The sequence below is a fragment of the Takifugu rubripes genome, chromosome 22, assembly GCF_901000725.2.
Source record: "Takifugu rubripes chromosome 22, fTakRub1.2, whole genome shotgun sequence".
Lineage (NCBI taxonomy): Eukaryota > Metazoa > Chordata > Actinopteri > Tetraodontiformes > Tetraodontidae > Takifugu > Takifugu rubripes.
Window position 1 is genome coordinate 15563805 of NC_042306.1, and position 26333 is coordinate 15590137.

Below are 26333 nucleotides of genomic sequence, written 5' to 3' on the forward strand. Positions count from 1 at the left end.
TAAAGCGTACTGGTGAGTTTGGTGAAATGTTTTGTAAAATCTACAGCAAATTAAATGCAATGCACGTCCAGAAAGTTCTCCTGTGTGGCCGACAGGCGGCGCTCTCTCTCCCTACCGCCGCTCCAGCTGCATGCTGGGTAAATTATGGCGTCTGAAGCCTGTTTGAAGGAATGAAACGGGGCGTCTGATTGCAGCGGGTCTACCCGGGGAAGCCGAGTGACTTCGGTGTGGCCGGTGTCGGTCGCCTCTGAGGTGAACACGTGAGCCGCAGAACCCTCGGCTTCTGTCCGCGTGCAGGCCAGGTTAATTACCTAGTTAGGAGCAGATTACTATGCACTGGTCGAGAAGGGCATGCTGTTGCTAACGTGACAGCAGTTGACAGCTAGTTTAGCTTAGCGATTGAGTTAGCCTATTTAAATGGAGCTGCTTAGCTTCATGGTTCTTGTAGAATCAGCTGGCATGCTAACAGGAGCCTGCTACTGCCCTGTTCTGTTCAAGGTCCAGAGAATCCTGGCTTCATTTAGTGTCCAAAGTTAAGATCGTCGAAGCACTTTGACCGTTTTTATGTTACCAGAGAACTTAGCTACTGAACTTAGCTACTTTAGCCTGCACATTGAGAACCTTCCCGTGACTATGACGTCATCGAATGCCTTTCGCACCTTAGTGACGTAACAGGGACGGCACCGCCCACTGGTCCCGGTTAGATCCATGTTGATCGTGTCATTTCAATGTTGCTCAGAAACGTGTGACGGGTTTGGTTTATTGTGTTCACGTCTTGAAATGCCTGCGTATCCTTTAGAAACTGACAATGATAAATGAAATGTGTCAAACGTGACCCTTTGTGCTGTACGGACTCGTGATCAACCACCCCGCTGACGACATCAAACCCTCTGAATTTTAATAAAAGTCCTGAAACTGTGTTTCTTATTTTTGCAGGAGTATGTTGCTGTCAGAACGATGCTGCATTCGGCCACAAGGTGGCGCCTCCTGAGTTGTCAGTCTCTCGTCATGTATGCCACCCGCCTGTATGGCCCAGTTGGCGGAGGGGGAGGGGGCGCAGGTGGGCTCAAACAGGGGCGGCGGACGGGCGTGGCCATGCTTGAGGCCCCCCCCCCCCCTTCAGCCACACCTGTCCCACCACCCCTCCCAGCCCCACACCAGTTACACGCTGTACTCTGGCCGCCCAGACAGCCACCGCGGCGTGCACGTCCACCCCCACTATCACCCTCAGTCCACCCCCCTGGCCCCCCCATCACTGCTCCCTCACTACCAGAACCACACACACTTTCATGCATACCGAGGTGGGGCCGGGGCCGCCGGCGCCGCCGGGGCGAAGAAGAAGACGTGGAACTTCATCCATGAGAAGATGAGCTACGACACGTTTTTCACCATGAAGCGGCTGATCGAGCGGTCCCGGCACGCCGAGGAGGTGCTGCGCTGGATCACCCAGAACCCCTCCAAGATCTCCCACAACCATTATCCCGTCGCCCTGCAGAAGATCGGACAGCTGCTGCAGGCGGAGCCGGCGCGAGGAGGCGCGGAGAGCGCCGGGGGCGGGGCCGGGGGCGGCGCCGCTCGACACGTCCTGGAGCATCAGGACTTCCAGACGCTCTGCGACGCCATCGTGAACGACTGCGCCAAGTTTGACAACTTCAGCATCGTCAACTGTCTGTACGCTGTGGCGGCGCTGGGTGAGTCAGCGGGTCGGCCGCCGCCATTTTGCATGACGTCATCCTTCACACGCTCATCAAAGGTGTGGAGCCACATGTTCCCAGATCCAGCTGTGCCCTCAGGGACCCTGAGGCAGGCTGCCTCCCCTCCCGGGACTGTTGGTACACCTGTGTCCCCACCTGTTGGTGCACCTGTGTCCCCACCTGTTGGTACACCTGTGTCCCCACCTCTTGGTGCACCTGTGTCCCCACCTGTTGGTGCACCTGTGTCACCACCTGCTGGCACACCTGTGTCCCCACCTGTTGGTGCGCCTGTGTCACCACCTGCTGGCACACCTGTGTCACCACCTGTTGGTGCACCTGTGTCACCACCTGCTGGCACACCTGTGTCCCCACCTGTTGGTGCACCTGTGTCCCCACCTGTTGGTGCACCTGTGTCCCCACCTGTTGGCACACCTGTGTCATAACCTGTTGGTGCACCTGTGTCCCCACCTGTTGGCGCACCTGTGTCACCACCTGTTGGTGCACCTGTGTCCCCACCTGTTGGCACACCTGTGTCACCACCTGTTGGCACACCTGTGTCACCACCTGTTGGTGCGCCTGTGTCACCACCTGTTGGCACACCTGTGTCCCCACCTGTTGGCGCACCTGTGTCACCACCTGTTGGTGCACCTGTGTCACCACCTGCTGGCACACCTGTGTCACCACCTGCTGGCACACCTGTGTCCCCACCTGTTGGTGCGCCTGTGTCACCACCTGTTGGTGCGCCTGTGTCACCACCTGTGTCACCTCCTGTTAGAACACCTGTGTCACCACCTGTTGGTACACCTGTGTCACCACCTGTTGGTGCACCTGTAGGGGTTGAAGGGAGCTCCTGGGTAGCTGCTGGTGCCAGGCCACGGGCCCACGTGGGTCTTGTCCTTGACCTTGACAGGGGTCCCAGTAGGTCCAGCCACTCCAGACTGGTTCCTGACCACTCCGGTCCACATCAGGCTGGTCTCCAGCGCTCTGCCATTTGGATCCTACCTGCAGACTTGGCCGGTACCGTCGGCCGAAGGTCGAGCAGAGCCTTTGGCCACGCCTCCATCACCGTGTCCCCAGAGAACCTGAGAGTGGTGCAGAGCCACCACCTGGGTCAGGATGGGCAGCGGGGCTGGGACCTGTCCCAGTTCAGACTCCCCTCGGGCTGAGACATTCCCAGTTTGAGCCCCAGTGCAGACAAAACATGGAAGGTGTTCTGGTGGAAGGGGGAGGTGCCAGAACACCTTCAGAGCACCGTCGGTACCCTCCAGCACGGTACCAAACCCACAAATGCTCCTAAAGGGGCGTGGCATGAGCTGGTCCTCCTCCTACTGTGACCCTGCCCCCTGACCCTGAGGGGACACAGAACCCCCTCCAGGAACATTTGAGCTGCTTTTGTACTTGAACTTTACTTTTCTGCCACGCCAGCACGCCGACCCTACATTCATTCGGACCCTTGTGTTTTCTGACACTTGATGTGTTCTGGGGTCTTCTCAGGTCTTCCTAGTGACTCCCAGGTGGTCCAAGTGCTGGAGGCAGAGTCTCAGTCCAGACTGAGCCAGTTTAACCAGAAGGACCTGTCCATGGTCTTCAGCTCCAGCATGAAGCTCCACCCAGGAAGTCAGCACCCCCTGACGGAAGCTTGCCTGGCGGGCTTGGAGAAGAACCTGGAGCGAGAGCGCCACCCGCAGACGCTCTTCCTGCTGCTGTCCTACTATCGACTCAAGTTGCTGTCACTGCAGCCACAGGAAGCTGCTGCGGGCGGCGATGGCGATGGCGATGGCGGCGATGGCGGCGGCGGTCCGGCCTCCAGCAGCACGTCATCAAACCCCGAACTGCTGCTGGCCAACAGGTGAGGGAAGAGCAGAGCAGAGGCGGGACCAGAAGCAGGTGTGTCAGGTCCATGTTCAGCTTCATTAATAGCGGATCAGTGAGTGGATCTGCAGGTTCTGCAGGTTCTGCAGGTTCTGAAGGTTCTGCAGGTTCTGAAGGTTCTGCAGCTGTTTCCGCTCACATTTAGAGACGTGACCGAGCGAAACCAGACCTCTCACCACTTCCTCTGTGAATCAGGAAGATCCTGCGTCTGGTCAAACACACGCTGGCGAGCGTCACCGGGGTCCGTGACCAGGAGATGGCGCTGCTGGACGAGATGCTGGCGGCGTGCGCTGGCGAGGCCAGCAACAAGAGTCTGGAGCTGATCTTCAGTTCTCACCTGTTCTACCAGAACAGGCAGGAGAAGTTCATCAGCCGCCTGGCAGGTACCGTTGACACGTGGGCCGGTGGCGCCTGGTGTGGCGCCGAGTTCGACTGTCGGGAGAACAGCTGTCAAAACTGTGGTTCACCTGTGTCTGTGGCGTAGAAGAGCTGCCCAAGAAGGTGGACAGCATCACGCCCTACACCATGGCCCTGGTCGCCAAATACGTGGCCCGCCATCGCCTGAGAGACGTGCGGCTGCTGGACACCATCGCAGACTTCCTGGTGAAGAAGGCCGAGTACCTGGACAGTAAGGTCAGAGCAGCCGTTGGCATGGAAACGCTGCGCTAGGGTTAGAAGCTCCACCGCTGCAGGCGTGTTTGTGTGTCCTCAGGTGATCCAGAAGCTGGTGTTCCCGTTCAGCCGGATGAGCTACCGACCGTCCAACGAGCAGCAGTTCTTCTCCCGGCTGGAGGAGGTGGTGGAGCTGAAGGCGCTGAGCTCGCCGCTCGCCACCGTCAACATTCTCATGTCCCTGTTCCAGCTGGGCCACTTCCCCGGTCTGGTGCTGCACCGCGTTTTCTCCTCTGCCTTCATCAGCAACGTCACCAGTAGGTCCAGACCAGTTAAACCCGTCCAGCTCCTGAAGCTTCGGCCCGGATCCGTAGACATGGTGACCTCGTGACCCCGTTCTTTCCTCAGACAGTCCGTACGCGCTGATCGTCCGCCGCTATCTGTCCCTGCTGGACGCCGCCGTGGGGCTGGAGTACCGCGAGTACTCGGGACCACGGCTGCAGGACGCCCACAAGGTCCTGATGTTCGACCACGCCCTCACCGCCGACGAGGTCAACCGCAAATACAGGTGAGCTGATCCAGGCGTCCCTCACCAGCTCTGCTGCTTTGGCTCATCCTGGAGTCCCACTGGTCCAGAGTGGTTTGGACCAGTTCAGGTTCTGTAGAAGGCTCTGAACCAACGTTGTGTCTGTGTCAGTTACAAAGGTCTGGTGGCCGAGGCTCTGAGGCAGCTGCTGGGAGAGCACAACTACCGACAGGACCAGGTCCTGCCCCCAGGATACTACACAGGTGACCCACAACAACCGCGGCCCGGCCCGTGGCGGACCGTCCCCTGGCGGCCCGTCCGTCCCCTGGCGGACCGTCCCGTGGCGGCCCGTCCCCTGGCGGCCCGTCCCGTGGCGGCCCGTCCCGTGGCGGACCGTCCCCTGGCGGACCGTCCCGTGGCGGACCGTCCCCTGGCGGCCCGTCCCCTGGCGGACCGTCCCGTGGCGGCCCGTCCCGTGGCGGCCCGTCCCGTGGCGGCCCGTCCCGTGGCGGACCGTCCCCTGGCGGCCCGTCCCGTGGCGGCCCGTCCCGTGGCGGCCCGTCCGTCCCCTGGCGGACCGTCCCGTGGCGGCCCGTCCCGTGGCGGCCCGTCCCCTGGCGGCCCGTCCCGTGGCGGACCGTCCCCTGGCGGCCCGTCCCGTGGCGGCCCGTCCCGTGGCGGCCCGTCCGTCCCCTGGCGGACCGTCCCGTGGCGGACCGTCCCGTGGCGGACTGTCCCGTGGCGGACCGTCCGTCCCCTGGCGGCCCGTCCCGTGGCGGCCCGTCCGTCCCCTTGCGGCCCGTCCGTCCCCTGGCGGCCCGTCCCGTGGCGGCCCGTCCGTCCCCTTGCGGACCGTCCGTCCCCTGGCGGCCCGTCCCGTGGCGGCCCGTCCCGTGGCGGCCCGTCCGTCCCCTGGCGGCCCGTCCCCTGGCGGACCGTCCCCTGGCGGCCCGTCCCGTGGCGTCCCGTCCCGTGGCGGCCCAGTCCGTCCCGTGGCGGACTGTCCCGTGGCGTCCCGTCCCGTGGCGGCCCGTCCCGTGGCGGCCCGCCCCGTCTCATCTCACCGTCTTTCTGTTCTCCAGACTTTGTGCTGTGGATGGATGGTTCTGGTCAGGTTCTGCCCATCAGGGCCAGATCAGGTCTGGCTCTCAGCATCGTCCCTCCTTCCTGTGCTGGAGTGGCAGCCAAACCAGCTGATGGGGCAGTTGCCACGGTAACATCAGAGTTTCAGTTCACCCCATTCACGGTTCTGGAAGACGGCGCAGAGCAGCCGTGTCAGACGGCGGAGGCCGCAGGCGGGTCTGTGGAGTCCAGATCCTTCCTGCCGAACCGCCTTCTCAGCTCCCCTGTGGCGGCGGCCCCACCCGGGCCGCTGCGTCCCGGTTCTAATGGGGGCCCTTTGGACTACGGCTCCTATTACATCACGTCAGGAGACTACTACACCAGCCTGCCCAAGGAGCAGTCTCTGGAGAGCCAGGACAGCTCCACCCTCAGCAGCCCCCGTTCCGAGAGCCTGGCACAGCCCGGGACCAAAGGGTCTCCGGGGGCCGCGGCCACAGACTCCCTCTTTCAGTTTTCTATTGGGAAGATTCTCGAAGATGAGGGGGGGGCAGGAGGCCACGGGAATAGCCGTGAGCTGGCAGGATTCTACGAGGGTGTGGCATACTCTGAGGAGACTGGGGCTGACCCGGACCCCCAGTCCCCCCCACCGCTTCACTCCACCAACAGGCCTGAAGATGGGACTCCCCCTGTGGACCAGGAGCAGGTCAGGAGGTGGGTCAGCCCATTAGTTCAGGCGTAATCAAAGACGGGGGCCAGGTTTACTGTCCCACACATGAACCGCCACCTTGTCCTGTGACATCATCTGAGGTCAACCACCCTAAAGGGGGAGGGGCCGAGTCACGATGGCGGTGGTAACCACGCCTCCATTTGTGCCCTCTGCAGAGTCATCATGTCTGTCAACGATAAGTGGCACTACTGCCACAACTGTGAGGTTCTGGTGGGCTCACGGGCCATGAGAGACCGGCACCTGAGGCTGCTGGGATACGTCATCATACAGGTACCGCTCACACCTCACGTGATCACATCACCTGTTCAGCTGACATCACAGCTGCCGGGCACCTGTGGAGGTGGAGGTCCGGGACTCCCCTGTGGAGGTCCGGGACTCCCCTGTGGAGGTCCGGGACTCACCTGTGGAGGTCCGGGACTCCCCTGTGGAGGTGGAGGTCCGGGACTCACCTGTGGAGGTGGAGGTCCGGGACTCACCTGTGGAGGTGGAGGTCCGGGACTCCCCTGTGGAGGTCCGGGACTCCCCTGTGGAGGTGGAGGTCCGGGACTCCCCTGTGGAGGTCCGGGACTCCCCTGTGGAGGTGGAGGTCCGGGACTCACCTGTGGAGGTGGAGGTCCGGGACTCACCTGTGGAGGTGGAGGTCCGGGACTCCCCTGTGGAGGTCCGGGACTCCCCTGTGGAGGTGGAGGTCCGGGACTCACCTGTGGAGGTCCGGGACTCCCCTGTATAGGTCCGGGACTCACCTGTGGAGGTGGAGGTCCGGGACTCCCCTGTGGAGGTGGAGGTCCGGGACTCACCTGTGGAGGTCCGGGACTCACCTGTGGAGGTCCGGGACTCCCCTGTGGAGGTCCGGGACTCCCCTGTGGAGGTCCGGGACTCACCTGTGGAGGTCCGGGACTCCCCTGTGGAGGTCCGGGACTCACCTGTGGAGGTCCGGGACTCACCTGTGGAGGTCCGGGACTCACCTGTGCTCACACCTGAAGTCACTGCTGTTTGTCCTCTCCCCTCAGCTGCCGTACCACGAGCTGGAGAAGCTGAATGGCATCGAGGAAGTGAAGCAGTACCTGCACAAGAAGCTGCTGGACGTCCCACTATGACAGTGTGTGTGTGTGTGTGTGTGTGTGTGTGTGTGTGTGTGTGTGTGAGAGAGAGAGAGAAATCCTGGTTCCAAGATCTTTGGGGTTATTTCATCTGATTTTAGCTGCGGTGATGATGGTTCTGATAGATTATTGGACCGAGCCGCTTCGCATCAGTCTGAAATCTTCCTGCTGATTTCTCCAAAATTGGATCCATAATTATTCCAGGAACTAAAGCTCGTTAAAAACGGTTCATTTAAAGTCTCAATACTTTAAATGGAGTCAACAGTTGATGTTTGATTTTTTACACCTGCTGCTGCTGGATACCTGATTCGACAGCAGTTTTTAGGGGTCAGTGAACGCACCGTGGACATGTAAACTGTAACATGATTGGTCAACAGACCCTTTGTGAAACTTGGTAACCATGGTAACAGTAACAGTGCTGCATTCATGGGATTTGTAAAACCAAAAAAATGGACCAGGGAGTTGTGCTGAGCAGGGTCTGATGGGTAATGTAGTTCTGAGAGGATGTCGTTCTGGGGCGAATGTGGCTGCAGAGTGGACGATGTAAGAAATGTTGTGGGGGTCAAAGGTCAGAATATTTATTTGTGCATCAGGACATGTTTGAGGAGGGGAGAGAAGCTTGTTTATATTCTAAAAAGCTATGAATTCAAATGTCTATAAAACCTGAAAAGAACCTGTGATTGTGTCTGAATCTCGTGGAGGCGACGGCGCTTTGAGCTGAGCGACATCAGCATCACTCTGGTTCCCCTGGCACACGTTTAAAGCCACGGACGACGAGGGAAACATCTGCAGCTCCACAATCATTCAGGCTTCCAGAGCCACATTCATGAGCAATTCAGGATTTACTCTGAATATTAACTGGAAGTTAATAAAACTGGAAGATCTGAATCAGAAATATTCCTTTACTGTGCTGGAGAGGACAAAAATACAGGTAATGTGTCACACTCGCCCCGTCGGGTGTGGCTGTAACCCTAACCCCAACCCTAGGGTTAACCCTAACCCTAGGGCTAACCCTAAGCCTAGGGTTAACCCTAAGCCTAGGGTTAACCCCAACCCTAACCCTAAGCCTAGGGTTAACCCCAACCCTAACCCTAAGCCTAGGGTTAACCCCAACCCTAACCCTAAGCCTAGGGTTAACCCCAACCCTAACCCTAAGCCTAGGGTTAACCCTAACCCCAACCCTAGGGTTAACCCTAACTCTAAGCCTAGGGTTAACCCTAACCCTAGGGCTAACCCTAACCCTAACCCTAGGGTTAACCCTAACCCTAGGGCTAACCCTAACCCTAACCCTAGGGTTAACCCTAACCCTAACCCCAACCCTAGGGTTAACCCTAACCCTAACCCTAACCCTTCCAACCGTGTGGACGCGCTCTTCCACGTCAGTTCTACATCTAATGGGGTTTTGAAATCAGGACGATGAAAAAAGCCAGGACACCTTTGTGGAAAGTGCATTTATTACTTATTTTCCCAGGCAGGTGGACAGTTGGAGGCCTCAGCAACAATGAATAAACGAGTGGCTCCACCCCCACCTGGCTGTCAGACACTGTACAAACCCTCCAACAAGTTGCTCCAATCTAAAAATGTCCATAAAAGCCAACCTCTCCTCCGCTTAAAAAAATAAACAAGTAACAACGAGATCAGGCCCCACCCACATCAGGGGAGTGGGCGTGGTCCACCAGGTTTAACGTGAGGAGGTGTGGCCTGCACAGCCTGTCCTCTCCAACGAGACAGGTGGGCGGAGCTAGTCGGAGTCAGAGTCACTTGATTCATCAGAGGAGCTCTGGTCTTCATCATCGTCATCCTCGTTCTGAGGACATGACCACAGAGGATGCATTGAGAGTACCACAGGTTCTCCGTTAGCTCGTTGCCATGGTGCCACGTGATGACTTGGTGTTTTTACCTCTTCATCGTCTTCCTCGCTGTCCGTGGATCCTGACGTTTCATCTTCATCGGAGTCAGACGATTCGCTCTTCTCCTCATCGGAGTCTGACATGTCCTGCTAGAAGATGAAGAGAGACACAGCCTGACAGTCCAAACTGAGGGGATCGATGCCCACACACACAACAAAACCGCACAGAACACACGAAGATTTCTGTAAGGTTGGATTGTTCGTGATCTCCAGTCAGAAAAGACCCGCTCTGGGTTGCTGGTACCTTTGCTCGGTAAGCCATGACCCTCTTGGCCACCCCGACCGCTGGCGTTGCGGCTCTGGCGCCCACAGCCTTCGCCTTTGCCGTGACGCGAACCTTGACATCAGGACTGCTGCGAGCTTTAGCGCTGCTGCGACGTTTCTGACAGAGAGAGACCATCACAGTTTATGACGCACAGCAGCCTCAACAGGAGCCGGCGGTGGTGCGGAGCCTCACCGAAGAGGAGAGCTCCTTGTAGACGGCGCGATCCTGTGGGGTCAAGGACTGGGGGCACAGACCGAAGGCTCGTTACAGGGGTTCAGAGTTTTAATCCCAATCAGGTTCACACTCTGAGACAGACCGAGTATCTGTCTCCATCAGTAACTGTCTCTCTGGCAACGGTCTCCATGGAAACGTCAAATCAGAATCAGTGAGTCTGGGCCCGTTTCAGGAAGCAGCTTTCGTGAAAACCCCGACTTCACCCCCCACATGAAGGAAACTGTGGTTTTTGGTTTCACCAACAAGCTACCCCATCAGAGAGGATTAATCAGGCCTGATCATTGTTTCATTAGAGCTCTAATTAAAATAGTTCATGGTGGAGGCGACCTTCAGACAGTCCCAGCTCATGAGTAGAGGCCAGGGACCAGGACCAGGGGCCAGGACCAGGGTTGGGGTTAGTCCATCTATCAACCAAACCAGAGTTTAATATAATCACTCTGAGGAGCAACACATGCTAGACCAGGTCCTGCCTGGTTCGCCCGTGCTGGTGTCCTGACCCTGTGGTGGACCTCAGTGCCCCCGTGGTGGACCTCAGTGCCCCCGTGGTGGACCTCAGTGCCCCCGTGGTGGACCTCAGTGAGGCATTTTAGATCCTCCTTCAGGAGCTTCACTCATGGTAACTTTGACTAAACGAACCCTAAAAGTCTGCTGTGAAACCCAAAACTCAGAGTCGGACACTGTGGAGTTCAGCTTTGGACTGAGAGTTTGTGAAAGCTGCCTTCTGAACCAGGCCCCAGATGTGCCCCAGGTGTTGGGGATGGGCCGGCATGCAGGGGGGCCTACCTTGAGCCACGCCTCCAGCTCCACCTTGTACTCCACCTGTTGCTCCTCCACCAGCTTCTTGTACTTGTCCTTCTGAGCAGCGCTGAGCTTGTGCCACCTCTTGCCGATCTCCACCATCCGCTCCTTCAGGCTGAAGTGGTTGAGCTCGCCGTTGGTCAGCAGCTCCTGGGAGAACATCTGATAGCCACTCCTATTGGAAGCAAGCAGTCACATGGTGAAATGCATTATGGGATGTCCAGAGAGTCACGTCTGATGCATCGTTTATAGGGTCTCACAGGGATGGAGCAGTGCAGGGCACGTGCACGCAGGAAACACAGGACGCCCTCGAGATATTTGACTAAATCTTCACTTTGCTGCCATCAAAATGTGACTTTCGAACTCGTCGGGACTCAGAACTCACACTGGAGGCTTCTTGGGTTCTCCGTCGAACTTGTGTTTCCTGTGACTCTGCCCCGCTGGCAGCGTCCTCATCTCCAACAGCTCCCTCTGTGGGACACCGCCGGAATTACAACACAAACATGGAGGCGCTCTTGTTGCAGGACTGCTCTCAGCAAACCTCGTAGCGCTTCTGGTCCTCTGCTGCCTTCTTAATCCAGGGAATCTTCTCCTTCTTCTCCATGGATTTCCAGGCAGCCTCCATGCCCACCTGGGCCTTCCTGCGGTCGCTCTGTTCAGGAGGACGACCGGCAGGGAGTGAGAGAGCTAGCGGGCTAACGGGAGCCGCTCAAAGGTGTCGGCCTTACTCTGTATTTGGCCAGATAGTCTCCGATCACACTGTGCTGCCACATCTCCTCCGCAGTTTTTGGTGTCTCTGGAAGCTTCACCGACTTCTTCCCATCACGCCTCTCTTTTGTGACTCCAGTGGGTAACCAGTGCTCTGGCTCCGCCTCCACCGGCTGTTCCTAAAAGAACAGTGTCAGTCAGGGGTGATTTGTAGATTTGTAGATTGTAGACGATGACGGCGAACGTCAACACGCCGCCTGAAACTGGGAGCGTCCCCAGCAGCACCGGTTGTCCTGTGTGACCCAGTGTGGACGCAGCCTAACAGAAGACACGGCCGTGGCACCTTGACAGAAGGGGACCGTGCACGGTGAGGACTGGAGGCCACGCCCCCTCCCACCCTGGTCCCGCACATCTTCTCCTCGGTCATGACCCGCTCTCGCTCCTCCTCTGGAAGACTCTGGGAAACAGGATAAAAGAACCATGAGCTGCTTCTGCCTGGGCGGTCCGGGCCACCTGGTTCTGACCGTTTTGGTCCTTTCGCCAGTTTAAAGCTATTTTCCCATCAGAGAAACTCTTTGAAGGTGCTGCTGCTCATGAAGCTGCAGCCATCTTTGACCGAGTCACGTGACCAGACAGCTGCATGTGTCAGGTGACCCGTACGGACCCTCTGCTCCAGGTTCATGTCAACCTACCTCCAGGAACCTCTGCAGGTCGATGTCGTACTGCTTTTTTTTCTGATGAGGAGCAGAAGGAGGAGGTTATTCCAAGGTTCTGGGAGACACCAGGTGACTGATGGCGCCAAACCCACCTGCTCGCAGCGCTTCTGGAACATATCCTTCTCTTTTTGTGTCATCAACTTCCACCGTTTGCTGCAGAGAACCATCCGCTCGGTGCTCGGAACGTCCTTCATGTTCACCATCAGCTCCGCGCAGTACAGAGAGTAACCATTCCTGGGCACGGACAGATGACCTTTAACCTTTCCTGCCTGCTAAGAGTGCACCTGTTCACCTTTCAGGCCATCGTATCCTGTTGTGTGTTTAGCATGTTGTGACTACTAATGCTGTCGTGATCTGAAGGCTGATGAACGTTAGCGTTAGCCGCGGCTAAGGTGACTCACGGTGGAGGTTTTGTTGGCCGCCCATCAAACTTGTCCTTCAGCTGGCGCTCAGCTTTGGTCAGAACGGAGCGAACGTGATCATCGGAGTTGGTGTCGGGGTGGGCTTCATGATACGCTCTCATGCTGCCCTGCACACACACACGCACGCACGCACACACCCATCATCAGCCACAGGCCAGAGAAACCTGCTGTGAAGTTCTTCCGTGTTCCACCTCATAGTCCTTCTGGAGCTCCAGCGCCTTGCTGATCCACTTCAGCCTCCTCTTGTCAGACAGTTGGGACCACTGCCTCCTCAGTGCCTCCTTCAGCTCCTTCTGACTGACCTGGACACACAAACCATCACCATGGCAACGCGCGTGTGTGTGTGTGAGTCAGGGCGTGTCCCTCTGGGTGTTTGGGTACCTCTGGGTGCAGCTTCATGTAGGCCTTCTTCTCATGGTTGTACCACAGCTGTTGGGGAGTTTTGGGTTTCTCTGGCAGCTCTGACTTCTTCCTCTCTTCTATCAGCTCTGGATGATCCTCCCTGCGGGTCAGCGGTCATTAGCCATTAGCATTAGCCATGCTAACAGCCAGAGCTACACATTTAAAGTGTTTGCTGTTTATGGAAAATGCTTCTTGAAGACTGGGAAGCTGCCTGACTGATTCAGCCATTTATTAAAAAAAGAATTTGAGAACAACAGAAACAGAGAATCTGAGGAACATCTTCCTTTGGTCTTTTGAATTTGGTCATTTTCAAAGTGAAACCTGCATTTTCTAGCAGGCGGTGAGCCGCGCTGGTTAGCCAGTGCACAGGCAGGTCTGACTGGTCAGACTGGAGGCGGTGGAACTCACTTGAATCGAGCCATGTTCTTCTCAAACTCTTCTTTCTCTCGCTGGAACTCTGTGATGTATTTTTGCTGCAGATTTAAGACATATTCAGCTTCTCAGAGACACGACTGAACCTGCACTTCTTTCTGTTGATGTGATTGGATAATCATCAGCCAATCAGCTGCGAGTCCGACCTCACCTTCTTCTTGTCAGGAAGTTCTTTATACTTCTTGGACAGGATCTTCGTCAGGTCCAGGTTGCTCATCTCAGGGTGGATTTTGGCGTATTTGGCTCGTTTTTCCATGAAGAAGCGGAAATACGGAGTCAAAGGCTTCTTTGGGAAATCTGGATGAGTCTGACGGTGATGAGAACATAGAGAGAACATGCGTGAAGCACCTGACAACAAGAGCTCCAGAAGGCCCGGAGCTGAAAAGCAGAACGCCACATGGTTCAGCCTCTCCAGCCTCAGAACATCTCAGCTAGAAGAAGCTCCTTTGATTCTGTTGTTCTGCTCTGTGGATCATCTGAAAGGCGGCTGAATCTCCCGACACTCGCTCAAACCAGGCCACCTTCCATCCGTTACCTTCAGTTTCTTGCCTTTGTAGGGATTCTTCACAAACTCGATGGCATCGACGATGAGCTCCGTCATCGTTCGGTATTTTCGGACCTGCGGCACAACGAGAATCGGTGACTCGACTCAGAACATCCCATCATAACGGGAGGCCAGTCTGGTACCTCTGTGGAGACCTTCTGCCATTTCTGGCGACACATGTCTCCGGTGAAGCTGCCGAAACAAACTTTCTCCCAGTCGAAGTGCGACTCTGTGGTTTTATACTTCATCCCGTCTCCATCAGGCAGCAGACTGCGAATCCTCTCCAGGAGAGTCAGACAGTCCTCTTTACTCCACTCATCTACACACACACACACACACACACACACACACACACACACAGATGATCTCACCTTTCAACTGCCGTCACTCACCAGCAGAGGTGGGTCACATGATGATGATGACATGACCCTCACCTGGGTCACCTTTGACCCTTCCACTCTGGGCTCTGGAGACACTGGTGCTGCCATTCATGGTGAGGCAGAAAACTCCGCCCCCTCCGCCCTCTGAAAACACACACACACACACACACACAGTAATGTAGTCTCGTTGTATTATACAGCAAATCTAGACACTAATTATCAGTACAGAATTAAAGCAGATGATCTCGTGACTGCGGTTCATTCTAGGAATAAACTCAGGACAGTTTAAACCACAAAATTCTTACTCAGTGTATTATTTGTAACGGCATCTGTAACCATGGTGATTCTACAGGGAGAAAACAGCAACTGTTTGTGAGGCAGCTCCACATCTGAATGAATTCAAGTCTGGAGAAACCCGCGGCGAGGTCAGTCTCCACCTGCATGTGATCTGTCGGATTGAACAGGTGTGACCCGCCCAGATGTCCCCGGGTCCATCTCGGCAGCGTCTCGGTAAAGTTCGGAGGCTGCCGCCATGTGCGGGAGCCAGCGGGGAGCGGTAGAGAGCAGCCGGGCTCGCTGTCACTTCCCCGGATCACTTCTGCCGTTCGGAGACGCTTCCTGGGCTCAAATCAACCCCGCCGCGGCCAGTGCTCCACCAGCGGGCCTGCATCGCTGCAGTCCGGTTTCTGTGGTCCAATACGGCGTCTGAGAGCTGGGTGTGATCGGAACACGGTGCGTGTTCACCGGGTCGCCCACGAGCAGCAGCAGCGGGCCGCCAGGCTCCAAGAGCCCGATAATGGCGCCCGTCCTCCGGCAGGAGACACCACGTAGTTTCCGCTGGCACGTAAAGAGCAGCTGGAGACGTAAACTAGCTTTCAGATTTCGTGGCAGAGAATCGGAATTAAAGAGTGAACAAATGCCCCAGCAGGAAAGAATGTGGGGTATTTTACCAACAACCGACCAACTGACACGTGTATCTGATAATCACTTCACCGTGAAAACGTTAAAATCGTGGAGTTGGTAGATGTTTGTGGCTTCGGTTGGCAGGTATGAGGACTAAATTGGTCCAGGAATTTTAGAGTGTGATCATTTCAACGCTCCACTGGAGGATCTGGTGATATGAGAGCTGAGCGGCTGCAGGAGCCGATGTTGCCCACGAAGCCTCCACCGCGAAGCCGCCATGAATGTTCTGTTGACTCGGGGACAAACGAGCAGATACACCGAGAATTCTGCTTAAAATCACAACTTACTACTTACCGTCAGGTTCAGACAATAAACGGGTTTAAACTGCACACGGCGGTGCTCGTCTGGATTTTTTTGAGATTTTTAAAGTGTGTCTTTTTCAGCCGTAAACCCCGGGGAGTCAGGTCGAAACGAATCCGACAAAAGGAGCGTCTAGTCCGGTATGAAACTCCGCCCAGCGCCGCAGGGGGAGGAACTCCGGGGGAAAACAGAAGGACAAAGGCGGAGGATGAAACCAGAGACAGCAGAGTAAAACACCTGCCAAACCCAGCGCAAGTCGCTTCTAATTCCAATTACTGTCACATTTCTGTATTATCGGCACCCATTTAGTGTGTGAAGACATTAACCTGCGACAGCGGCCTTTTAGCCACATTCCACCCTCCCGACTTAAACCTGGTCCCAGTCCAGATGCTGAAGCGACGGAGACACGCGGGACCCGGGCCCGCACAGCCGACGGCCTGGTGCCGCTCCGGGGAGCGGCCCGGCTCCGGGAGGAAGGGAGGACTAAAGTGTGCGGGGAGCTCAAGTGCTCTGTCCCCGCAGGCGGCTCTCCCCCGGGCCGGTGTGGAGCGATCGGGAGGCGGGAGCATTACCTTCATCCTGAGCGGAGAGACCGCGGCCGACGTGCTCGCAGCGGTCCGCCTGCGGGGGCAGCGGCGGCCGGTGATCGATCGGGACGTGGGGCGCACACCTGTTGTCTCACCAGACAACACACCGCGCACGGCATTTCAAAAGTTAGACCTGAGCCAACTGATTTATCTGCAAAAATTTAAAAAAAACGACTTTGAAATTTGTCTTTATAAAATTCTAATTGTTTGGATTTGTTTACGCATCTATGCGCGTGTGTGAGAGATGAACGCCCCCTCGCGGCCATGGCGATTATTACACGGTTTAAAGACGTTTGTTTGTTTGGAACCCGTGACCCGTGACCCCTCGCCGAACCCGGGTCTATCGCCACTGAAGGCACCACATTTATTCCTTTCAAACACTCTCGGTTTCGATCTTGCAGGATCCTTGTTTTTTTATTTGATTCCGGAAGAAGGCAAACGCGTCACGGTGCTACGTCACTTCCGTCTGAAAGCTGCGAGACTCCGCGGTTGAACCGGAGTGTTTGGCGTTCTCGGGACCGACAGCCTCATTAGTCTGCGGGCTGATGTCCCGGCATATGACGCCTCTCAACTAAACTGAGTAAGTCTTGCTCGCTTTTCTTTCATGATTTACCGGAGGCGTTTTTGGCTGTACCCGGAAGCCCAACGCTGATGCTAACTGTGCTGAGCGTGTAGCTTAGCCGACTTCCTCCCTGCCTGAGTTTGAGTGTTAGCGGTTAGCAGTTAGCTCGGAGTTGCGCTGCGCTGTTTATCAGCTCAGCTGCTCGCGGACAGCTCGCGCCTGACCTGCACGAGCACCAGGTGGAACCGATACGGTCCGCAAAGATTAACAGAACTCTTCAATCTGGAGGTGGTGGAATGACCAAGATATTGTCATAGCAGCAGCCCGGGCTGCAGTCGAACATATTCCTGGAGTCCACCTGAGGGACTGCACACGGTAATTTTCTTGTCATGACACCTGTAAATACCAGTGGTAATACCAGTAAGCTTTGTTTGGACTGCACTTGTTGTACATCATCCAGACCATTTTTAAAGCCCATAATGGTGGTGTGCTAAGCACAACTGTTTAGTGCTAAGGAGAAACAGGCTCAGCCTCTTGGGGAAAACTGCCTGCATGGAGCCACAGGTGGAGGGTGTTATTTCTAAAAGCTGAGAGGAGCTCGAGCTCTGAAAGACTGCTGGGCCTGAGCCCATTCGGAGAAGAACCTTCGAGTCAACTCTAAATGTGACCAGATTTGCAAACTAGAGGAAGGTTTGGTTAGAGGTCCGGAGAAGTCTGCTCTTGGGAAAGTCCAGTACTCTTTGGAAGGCCGGTTTGCTCCCCTAAAGCCCCATCAGCACCAGCACCAACAATCATGGCAGCATTACAGGAGAGCGATGGGAGCTGGGCCCCTCTCTCCGACTCTGGGTCCTCCTTCATCTGGCTGTTCTCCCATCCTGACCCGTCTGCTCCCTTTCATAGTGTGGTGGATTCTTGGCTGTAGCCTTGCTCAGGTTCTTGCCCACTGCCAAAGGTGAAGCACTGCATATTAATGTGCACTGACTCACATATCACACAGCGGCACCCTCACACAAAACTCTTCTGTTAGAGCAAAGCCCTGAAATCCATCCCAGCCAAACAAGGTCGCCTCGTCGTCACTGGGCACGTTGCGTAATCTTGAACTGTGCTGTTTGTGGATTTACGAGATCTTTTTCTGTTAGAAATGTCCCAGAGCTTGAACAGACTGAACTGAAACAGATGTTTTTGATGTTCTCGACCTGTGTGACCCCCAGCAGGTGTTGCTGAGGGAGATGGCTCTGATCGAAGGCATCGGTGACGAGGTGACCCTGCTTTTTACCTCCCTCCTTCTCATCCTCGTGCTGCTGCTGGCCTGGATCTCCACCCGGACCTCTGAACCCCCAGAGCACCTGTTTGCTTCAGCCCCAGGTCCCCCCCCCTCTGCCCGGCAGGAGGTGCCCCCCTCGTTCTCTGACTCCACCTCTTCATTGTCCTCTAGTTCTGTGAACGGCAGCTCGCTGACAGAAGCTGCTCCCACGGAGGAGAAAGATGAGGGGGGGGGGACGGCACAGGCCGCAGGGGCAGAAGGGGTGAGGCTGAGGCAAGGAGACGGAGTTGGGGGGGAGTCTTCCTCCCAGAGGAACATGGTGGTCCGACTGAAGTTCCTCAATGACACAGAGAGAACCGCTCAGGTACAACCACAGGACACCATTGGATATATCAAAAGGTAAAAACTCATCCGGTAATACACTCTGTAATAACACGGTAATAACACGCTGTTCTACTGTAATACACGCGCTGTTCTACTGTAATAACACGCTGTTCTACTGTAATAACACGCTGTTCTACTGTAATAACACGGTAACACGCTGTTCTACTGTAATAACACGCTGTTCTACTGTAATACACGCGCTGTTCTACTGTAATAACACGCTGTTCTACTGTAATACACGCGCTGTACTACTGTAATAACACGCTGTTCGCTGTTCTACTGTAATAACACGCTGTTCGCTGTTCTACTGTAATAACACGCTGTTCTACTGTAATAACACGGTAATAACACGCTGTTCTACTGTAATAACACGCTGTTCTACTGTAATAACACGGTAATAACACGCTGTTCTACTGTAATAACACGCTGTTCTACTGTAATACACGCGCTGTACTACTGTAATAACACGCTGTTCTACTGTAATAACACGCTGTCCAACACGGGAATAACACGCTGTCCAACACGGTAATAACGCGCTGTCCAACACGGTAATAACACGCTGTTCTACTGTAATAACATGCGCTGTACTACTGTAATAACACGCTGTCCAACACGGTAATAACATGCTATTCTACTGTAATAACATGCGCTGTACTACTGTAATAACACGCTGTCCAACACGGTAATAACACGCTGTCCAACACGGTAATAACGCGCTGTCCAACACGGTAATAACACGCTGTTCTACTGTAATAACATGCGCTGTACTACTGTAATAACACGCTGTCCAACACGGTAATAACACGCTATTCTACTGTAATAACACGCGCTGTACGACTGTAACAACACGCGCTGCACTACTGTAATACACGCGCTGTACGACTGTAATAACGCGCTGTCCAACACGGTAATAACACGCTATTCTACTGTAATAACACGCGCTGTACGACTGTAACAACACACGCTGTTCTACTGTAATACACGCGCTGTACGACTGTAACAACACGCGCTGTACGACTGTAACAACACGCGCTGCACTACTGTAATACACGCGCTGTACTACTGTAATAACGCGCTGTCCAACACGGTAATAACACGCTATTCTACTGTAATAACACGCGCTGTACGACTGTAACAACACGCGCTGTACGACTGTAACAACACGCGCTGTACGACTGTAATACACGCGCTGTACGACTGTAACAACACGCGCTGCACTACTGTAACAACACTATACAACAGGCGGAGGCGACAGCGTATTCCAGAGTTCTCTGAACCACTGCTCGTTAGCTTGGCTCTCTCTGCTTCTGTGATGGACCTTTATGCTGATCCGAGTGCCTTTTGTTTGTTTCAGAACCTACTTTGCGGGTCAGGAGCAACAGGTCCGGCTCATCTATCAGGGCCAGCTCCTGCAGGACGATACTCGGACCCTTGCCTCGCTCAACCTGGCCCATAACTGTGTGCTGCACTGCCATATTTCTCAGCATGTAGACCAGGGGCGGGGGGTGGGAGGCCATCCTACAGACCAAGTTCAGGTGGCACTGAACGTGGGCAGCATGATGGTCCCCCTGCTGGTCCTCATGCTGTCAGTGCTCTGGTACTGTCAGATCCAGTATCGGCAGTTCTTTACAGCACCTGCTACTGCTTCGCTGGTCGGAGTGACGATCTTCCTCAGCCTGGTGGCCTTCGGAGTCTACCGCCATTAGACAGCCTGCTGTCCCTCACCTGGCGCCTGCAAGTTGATGTAGACCTTGAGATTTGTATTTCTGTTGCCATGGAGATACTGGGTCTTAAAGAGGATGTATTTTTTTTCTGTAGATTTATGATCGTGCCTCTTAATTTCTGCTTTCTATGGTTGGTAATGGTTTTAATGGGATCCATCTGACACCAGTTGTAGACCGTCGGCCAGACCTGTCTGAAAATGATGTGATTTCAGGAGAAAAGGTTGTATTAAATCATTTATTTATCTTGTTGCGTTTGTCAGATCACAAATCTCAAAATTCATATATTTACCAAACTCCCCAAAACCCATAACAAGAAGATGACATAAAAATACAAGCAAATTCTTTCCACACATTATTGCAGACTCGTTTAGGTTTATATAGAGAACGTGTGGGGGTGGGGTGGGGTGGGGTGCTTGGCTTAAAAACAAGCATTAAATTAACACCAAACTCTTAACCCCTCTGTCTAAACATGACAATAAAGTTTGAAAGAAAGGTATTTATTTTCAAGGTTTATAAATCAGATTATAGCGTAGCCGCTATACAAATAAAAGAGAAAAGTCTCTAAGTCTTCGATAAGAATTGTGTCCAGAAAAGTGGTCAAATAACATTATCCCTGTTCTATTTTGAGGAGAGTGCAACGTTTCCCAACAACCATGTCACGTGTTTTGGATTCAATTCAACTCTCGAAACAAGGATCTTTCTCGCGAGATCTTTCGCCACTTGTATTGAATCGTGATTGGCTGTTCACCTGTTTAAATCGAGTATGACGCCTTCCAGCTTTTCAAATGGCAATGTCGTCCGAGTAGTGCAAGTTGTCGAAGTCGTCTATGCGGAGCCTTCAAGGAACCGAAAAATGGTTTCGGTAAGTAGCTACAGCTAGCTTCACAACAATAGCGTCATCAGCGAGTGATGCTAAGATTCGTTTCTTGCCTTTTTTGTGTCCTGATGGATCATTTGCGGTGTTAGATTAGCTTTAAATGTAAGATTTGCAAGTGTCAATATTGGTTTAATTACAGACCCGTAAAAGGATGGATTTATTGAGTTTAGTGCTCTCAATCCTTTATTAGTGTGCAGTTTAGCTAATTATTTCTTCCCGCTTGTGCCTCATTTTTTTTACTGTCCCCTAGAAACCGGATATCCGCTCAGCGTGTGTCGCGTGCTTCCATGTGTTCGTCTAGAAGCGGGATCTAGTAGCCCGAACACACGAAAACCGGCATAATTTATAGTTTTGGGTTATAAAATCCTACCTTTTTATCTTGGGCGGCTGGAAAACACTCTCTAAAAATGTATATATTAAAATACCCGGAATAATTTCCAGATTTAAGGATCAAATTTGAGTAACATGAGTTGAGACTTTCAGGTCGGTCATTAATGTGTTTAAAATGAACCAAAATGGAGAGTTGATTTCTGTTGAATCTGTGTTTTAAAACACTTTTTATTATACGTTTAAATTGTATTAGGAAGGAGCCCTGATTTGGATCTGCATCAATGGGATCGATTCTTGGAGGTAAGCGCTGCTGTCTAGTACAACCAGAGGCACTAGTCCAGGTCCTGGTTCAGGAACTTGACATTTACCTGGATATGATGTAACGAAAGGCCGAATGAAGCTCCGCCCACAGCAGACTGTTCACAGGGGTTGGAGCCGTGACAAAATCGGACTGAAGCGTATTCTGATCCAGATCGTTGTGGGAAGCCTCCCGGGGCTGGTTTGGACCGCCTCTTTATCGTTAAGTGAATCTATGGTATCTGGTGGTTTGCAGATTCACTGATGCTGGAAGAGGGCGATAGTGGGGTGACCCCACTCCTCCGGTCCGACTGGCTCTGGCAGAATGATGTGCTCTGAAGATGAAGCCCCGATGGCAGACGTTCAGCTCTGGCCTGAGTGATGTCACAGGTAACCTCCACCCATGGCCTGCTGCTATCGGTCAAGTCGACTCTGAAATGAGCTGAATCAGCTCACATTGTCTGTGTGAGAACGTGGAACTGATTGGAGTAGTTTTGATAAACTGAAAGGATTTTTAAAAATTCTGAGTGGGGAAATTGTATGGGTGAAATAAAGCCAAACCAAAATGAGGAAACACACTCATTAAATCTCTTTTTTTTGATGGAGAAAATTAATCTCAAGGCTTCCCGGAGAAAGGGACCATTAGATTTTCTTGTGGTGGTTTCTGTTGGTTCTTGACACGGGTTATCTGCTGGGAGATGATGTGAACAAAAGGCCGAATTGAAGCGCTGCCAGCAGCCATTGTGGTCTTGGTGGGGCGCCATGACAAAAACGGACTGAAGCGTTCATCTGATCCCATGTAAAAACCTCCGCAAGTTTAAACCAGAGCGGCTCAACCAAAGAAAAGCTGAGACTGTCAATATAAAGGATACTTGTACAATTAAAATGGTAAATGTTGATATGCAACTGTCTCCTCAAAACCTCTTGGATTTCTAAGTGCTTATTATACTGCATATCAGTGCTTGTTTAGAGGATAAAAAAGGTTTGTGCTCAGACTTCTTGACCAGAACACCTTTTTTTGGTCAAAGCTAATTTTATATTTTACTTCTGTGCTGCTTTGTATAGATTTTAGCAAATCTTCGTCGAAAACCTTTTTCCATTAATCATCTTGGAACGTTTCCCCGGAAGTGTCTCATCGGTTAGACCCGCCCCCTCGGCTCTGATTGGCTTGTTCTAACTTCCGCATTCGTCTGACCGTTGCCAGATCAGCCAATCAGAAGCAGAGGAAGCCGCGTTATGGAGATTGTTGCGGGATCGCTGCTTGGGAGCGACAAGTTTCCCCTGTTTACTCGTCTGGATCTGAATCGTTGGACCGGACCGAACGAGACCGGGACTTATTCAGTGATCTGGCCTGCAAGATGGACACGGTAACGTCTCCAATGGTAAAGTCCCGAACCGTTTTATCCGCCTCTGGTGGAAACTTTATCGTGCAGCTGTTAGCATAGGCTGCTAATTGAGCTAGCAGCCACATGAGAGGGTGTCTGGCTGGTACCGAATATAAGAGCATGTTTTAGCCGTTCCTGCTCGTCCGGCCTTTACAGCGTGGGTCTGGAAGCTTCGCATTAAGACCAAACTCTGCACTTTACAGTTCGTGTTGGGTCATTTCTGCCCGGATTATCTTGCCGAACAGAAAATGAATGGGTTCGGTCCGTGCTGGGGGCCCTCGGTCCTGAAGCGGGCAACATTTGGGGTCTGTCAGACCTGTTCTGACGTCGCATTTAACTGTAGCCCTTGGCTTTTGCACACGAGTACGAAGAATAAGAGCGTGTAAAACTGAAAATTTCGTTAACTCTTTAGAATTCCTCCATCTTCCCACGGTCACAGGTTCGGTTGCATCGCTGCTCAGGATGAACCTTCATCTTTCTACCCAAAGCTGCTTACTAACCATTTCTATCTCCTATAAATGGAGGAGGTGACGAGCCAAATGTGTGGGTCCCATTACACAAGGAGCTCGGGAGGCCAGACTTCTTCTGTAGGATCCACGTAGGACTACAGACGGGGGGGGCAGGTAGTGGGTCGGGTTCAGCAGCCTGGGGGATGAAGGTGGGGGGAGGTATCCTCAACAATGTTGGTGGCTCTTCAGGCCGGTGTCGGGGGGGCAGATGACATCATTTCCTGTCTTCAGTCCGCTGTGCTGTTGCCAAACACTGAAGGTCTGGTCTCGGAGACCAACATCACTCCTCAGCCGTGTCCTTTTGAATTCCAGGACACGAGTAAAGACGTTCAGATCAAGGTGGAACCGGAAGGTGATGTGGAGATCGGGTCGTACCCGGTCCTCAAGAATGTGTCCATCAGGCTGACTGACTGCAGTCTGTGGCTGGAGGGACGGGACTTCTTGTCTCTCGGTAATGTCTCTATAATAATGTCTAGCCTTCTGCCCCTCAGGAAGACATCGAAACATGGTTTAGCTTCATGTCTGTGCTCCTCCACAGAGGAGCATCCTCACGTCTGGTCCCACCGGCCCACACACTGCTGCTCCACAAACGCAGGAAGGAAGATGGTCTACTGCTCCGAGTGCAGCAGAGGCTTCTACAAGCGGTCCCACCTGGAGGCCCACCAGAGGAGCCACCAGGGAGAGCAACCCAACCAGTGCTGGAGATGTGGGAAGTCGTACCCCACGCTGATGAGCCTGATCATCCATCAGCAGATCCATGACCGCCAGGCCCAGTATCGGTGCTCGTACTGTGACAAGACCTTTGCCCTGAAGAGGGACCTAAAGACGCATCACCGCATGCACTCGGGGACCAAACCCTTCAAATGTTGGTTCTGTGGAGACGGCTTTGCTGTCCAGGAGGAGCTCGATGATCATCTCCAGGTGCACAAAGGGGAGAAATGCTACCACTGCAAAACCTGCAACAAGATGTTCATCTCCTACCAGGGCTTTAATTTCCACCGGAAGGCGCACAAGGATCAGCGGCGCCACCCGTGTCTCAAGTGCAGCAAGACCTTCAGCAACCCCCAAAGTCTGAAGCTCCACCAGGTCACCCACTCCAACAGGAAGCCCTACGAATGCACCCTCTGTGGCAAAGCCTTCAAGCTCCTGACGGGCCTGCGCTGCCACCAGAGGACCCACCAGGACCTGAAGGAGTACCACTGTTCCGAGTGTGGCAAGTGCTTCTCCAGCCTGCAGGGTCTGAAGCTGCACAACCGCACGCACACGGGCCTGAAGCCCTACAAGTGCTCCGAGTGTGGCAAGAGCTTCACCCAGTCTCCTCACCTCAAGTCCCACATGGTGACGCACACGGGGGAGCGCCCTTACGTCTGCACCACCTGTGGGAAGAGATTCACCCAGTCGTCCCACCTGAGGTCCCACATCACTCTGTTCCACGTGGGGAAGAAGCCGTTCACCTGTGACGACTGTGGGAAGAGCTTCACCATCGCTCACTACCTGAAGATGCACCGGCTGAGCCACACCAAGGAGAAGCGCTACCAGTGCTCCTACTGCCACAAGTCCTTCTCCTACCACAACTCCTGGAGGGCCCACGAGAGGATCCACACGGGCGAGCGGCCGTTCAGCTGCCAGGACTGCGGCCAGAACTTCATCACGTCTGGCTCCCTGCTGAGCCACCAGAGAGCCAAACACACGGGTGAGAAGAGTCACTACTGCATCACCTGTGGCGAGTTCTTCTTCACCAGCTCACTGCTGCGAATCCACCAGCTGGACCACACGGGGGAGCGTCCGCACGCCTGCAGCTGTGGCAAGACCTTCAAGACCAGAGGAGTGCTGCGCTACCACCTGAAGAGGTTCCCTGGCCACCAGCCCAGCCTGAGGGGGGCGGTGGCCTGAGGGAGGGGGGCGTGGCCTGAGAGGGGGGCGTGGCCCAGGCCAGCAGGTGGCGCTGCAGCGGTACGGTGGGGGGCTGCTGCCGCCTCGTGATCAAAGCCGTCTCTGTGTCCTCGTGGCTCGGCTGTGGACAGGTGGACCACCTGCTGCACTAATGGGCGGCGGCCTCGTCTTCAGAGGGGAGCTTAATGAAGCACTTTAATGAAGCAGAGCTCAACACTAACCCAGGCTTCCTGCTGGGGGGGGGGGTAAATGTACCACTCTGGGCCCGGAGACGATGGGACGGACACTCGCCTGCAGCGGTGTGACGCTGGGCTCACGTTTCCATGGAGATGGTAACAGTTCTTAAGATACGGCTGCCGCCAGAGCTGTGGGCTGTCTGAATCTGGGGGGGGGGGGGTCATCTGGTATTTATGGTCCCGGCGTGTGGGCAGGTGTTTGTCCTGATGACCCGAAAACCCGACGGCACCGCTGGCGGGAAGCTCCTGGACACTCTTCATGCTGGACGTGATGAACCGGCTCAGGATAGAGTCCAACAGAACCTCCTCCCAGGGGCCAGCAGGGAGACGAGTCCATGGTGGGGGTGCGAGGACTGGTGGAGGTCCACCACTCGTAACGCTCCCTGCTATGGGGGGGGGGCTGATTTCCGTGTCTCCTCGTTCGTCTATCAAATGTGGAAAAACGAGAGCTTTTGACTGTAGAATAGAGGAAAAGCTCCGTACTGATCTAGGACCAGTGACACTTCTGTAAACAATTAAAGGTTTGGAACAATGAGTGGCGCCTTCTGATCAATAAACATGATTGGATCAACCTTTTCATCTCAAGTGTTTCTTCAATAATTGGAAGGTCCCTACAGTT

At 54.2% G+C, this 26333-nt stretch overlaps 4 protein-coding genes across 14 annotated transcripts; 3 read left to right on the top strand and 1 right to left on the bottom strand.

Moving 5' to 3' along the window:
- The first annotated feature begins 96 nt into the window (after positions 1 to 96).
- Positions 97 to 8266, top strand: fastk (Fas-activated serine/threonine kinase). Its single transcript, XM_011617103.2, has 11 exons — positions 97 to 252; positions 937 to 1691; positions 3189 to 3543; positions 3762 to 3949; positions 4051 to 4199; positions 4279 to 4495; positions 4587 to 4746; positions 4876 to 4967; positions 5787 to 6477; positions 6649 to 6763; positions 7504 to 8266. The coding sequence occupies exons 2-11, from the start codon at positions 1013 to 1015 to the stop codon at positions 7588 to 7590; spliced, it is 2733 nt and encodes a 910-aa protein (XP_011615405.2). The 5' UTR covers positions 97 to 252; positions 937 to 1012; the 3' UTR covers positions 7591 to 8266.
- Positions 8267 to 9026: 760 nt separating this feature from the next.
- ubtfl (upstream binding transcription factor, like) lies at positions 9027 to 16343 on the bottom strand. 6 transcript variants are annotated; one of them, XR_003886979.1, is made up of 20 exons: positions 14709 to 15122; positions 14458 to 14547; positions 14167 to 14342; positions 14015 to 14098; positions 13631 to 13786; positions 13456 to 13520; positions 13027 to 13147; positions 12837 to 12947; positions 12625 to 12752; positions 12316 to 12457; positions 12200 to 12241; positions 11851 to 11964; positions 11528 to 11686; positions 11341 to 11451; positions 11185 to 11270; positions 10785 to 10974; positions 9960 to 10007; positions 9747 to 9884; positions 9494 to 9629; positions 9027 to 9400 (listed from the first exon to the last, which is right to left on the bottom strand). XR_003886979.1 is itself a non-coding variant. In XM_029830885.1 (20 exons), exons 2-20 carry the CDS (start codon positions 14513 to 14515, stop codon positions 9335 to 9337), a joined length of 2094 nt encoding a protein of 697 aa, XP_029686745.1. In that variant the 5' UTR covers positions 14516 to 14547; positions 16239 to 16343; the 3' UTR covers positions 9027 to 9334. The 6 variants fall into 6 exon arrangements, 5 of the variants coding, with proteins under 5 accessions (XP_029686745.1, XP_029686744.1, XP_029686743.1 ...); XM_029830885.1 differs by lacking the exon at positions 14709 to 15122 and adding an exon at positions 16239 to 16343 and having other exon boundaries at positions 9494 to 9592; XM_029830884.1 differs by lacking the exon at positions 14709 to 15122 and adding an exon at positions 15661 to 15989 and having other exon boundaries at positions 9494 to 9592.
- tmub1 (transmembrane and ubiquitin-like domain containing 1) lies at positions 16247 to 20521 on the top strand. Of its 3 annotated transcripts, none has more exons than XM_003976196.3 (3): positions 16247 to 16833; positions 18030 to 18478; positions 19818 to 20521. In XM_003976196.3, exons 2-3 carry the CDS (start codon positions 18045 to 18047, stop codon positions 20167 to 20169), a joined length of 786 nt encoding a protein of 261 aa, XP_003976245.1. In that variant the 5' UTR covers positions 16247 to 16833; positions 18030 to 18044; the 3' UTR covers positions 20170 to 20521. The 3 variants fall into 3 exon arrangements, with proteins under 3 accessions (XP_003976245.1, XP_011615409.1, XP_029686819.1); XM_011617107.2 differs by having other exon boundaries at positions 16249 to 16833; positions 18027 to 18478; XM_029830959.1 differs by lacking the exon at positions 16247 to 16833 and adding an exon at positions 16864 to 17190 and having other exon boundaries at positions 18027 to 18478.
- A 100-nt stretch (positions 20522 to 20621) lies between these two features.
- LOC105416200 (zinc finger protein 664-like) lies at positions 20622 to 26285 on the top strand. 4 transcript variants are annotated; one of them, XM_029830907.1, is made up of 6 exons: positions 20622 to 21049; positions 21648 to 21694; positions 21948 to 22081; positions 22896 to 23058; positions 23898 to 24036; positions 24124 to 26285. In XM_029830907.1, the coding sequence occupies exons 4-6, from the start codon at positions 23050 to 23052 to the stop codon at positions 25476 to 25478; spliced, it is 1503 nt and encodes a 500-aa protein (XP_029686767.1). In that variant the 5' UTR covers positions 20622 to 21049; positions 21648 to 21694; positions 21948 to 22081; positions 22896 to 23049; the 3' UTR covers positions 25479 to 26285. The 4 variants fall into 4 exon arrangements, with proteins under 4 accessions (XP_029686767.1, XP_029686765.1, XP_029686764.1 ...); XM_029830905.1 differs by having other exon boundaries at positions 20623 to 21049; positions 21948 to 22579; positions 22896 to 23073; XM_029830904.1 differs by having other exon boundaries at positions 20623 to 21049; positions 22896 to 23073.
- Positions 26286 to 26333: the final 48 nt, after the last annotated feature.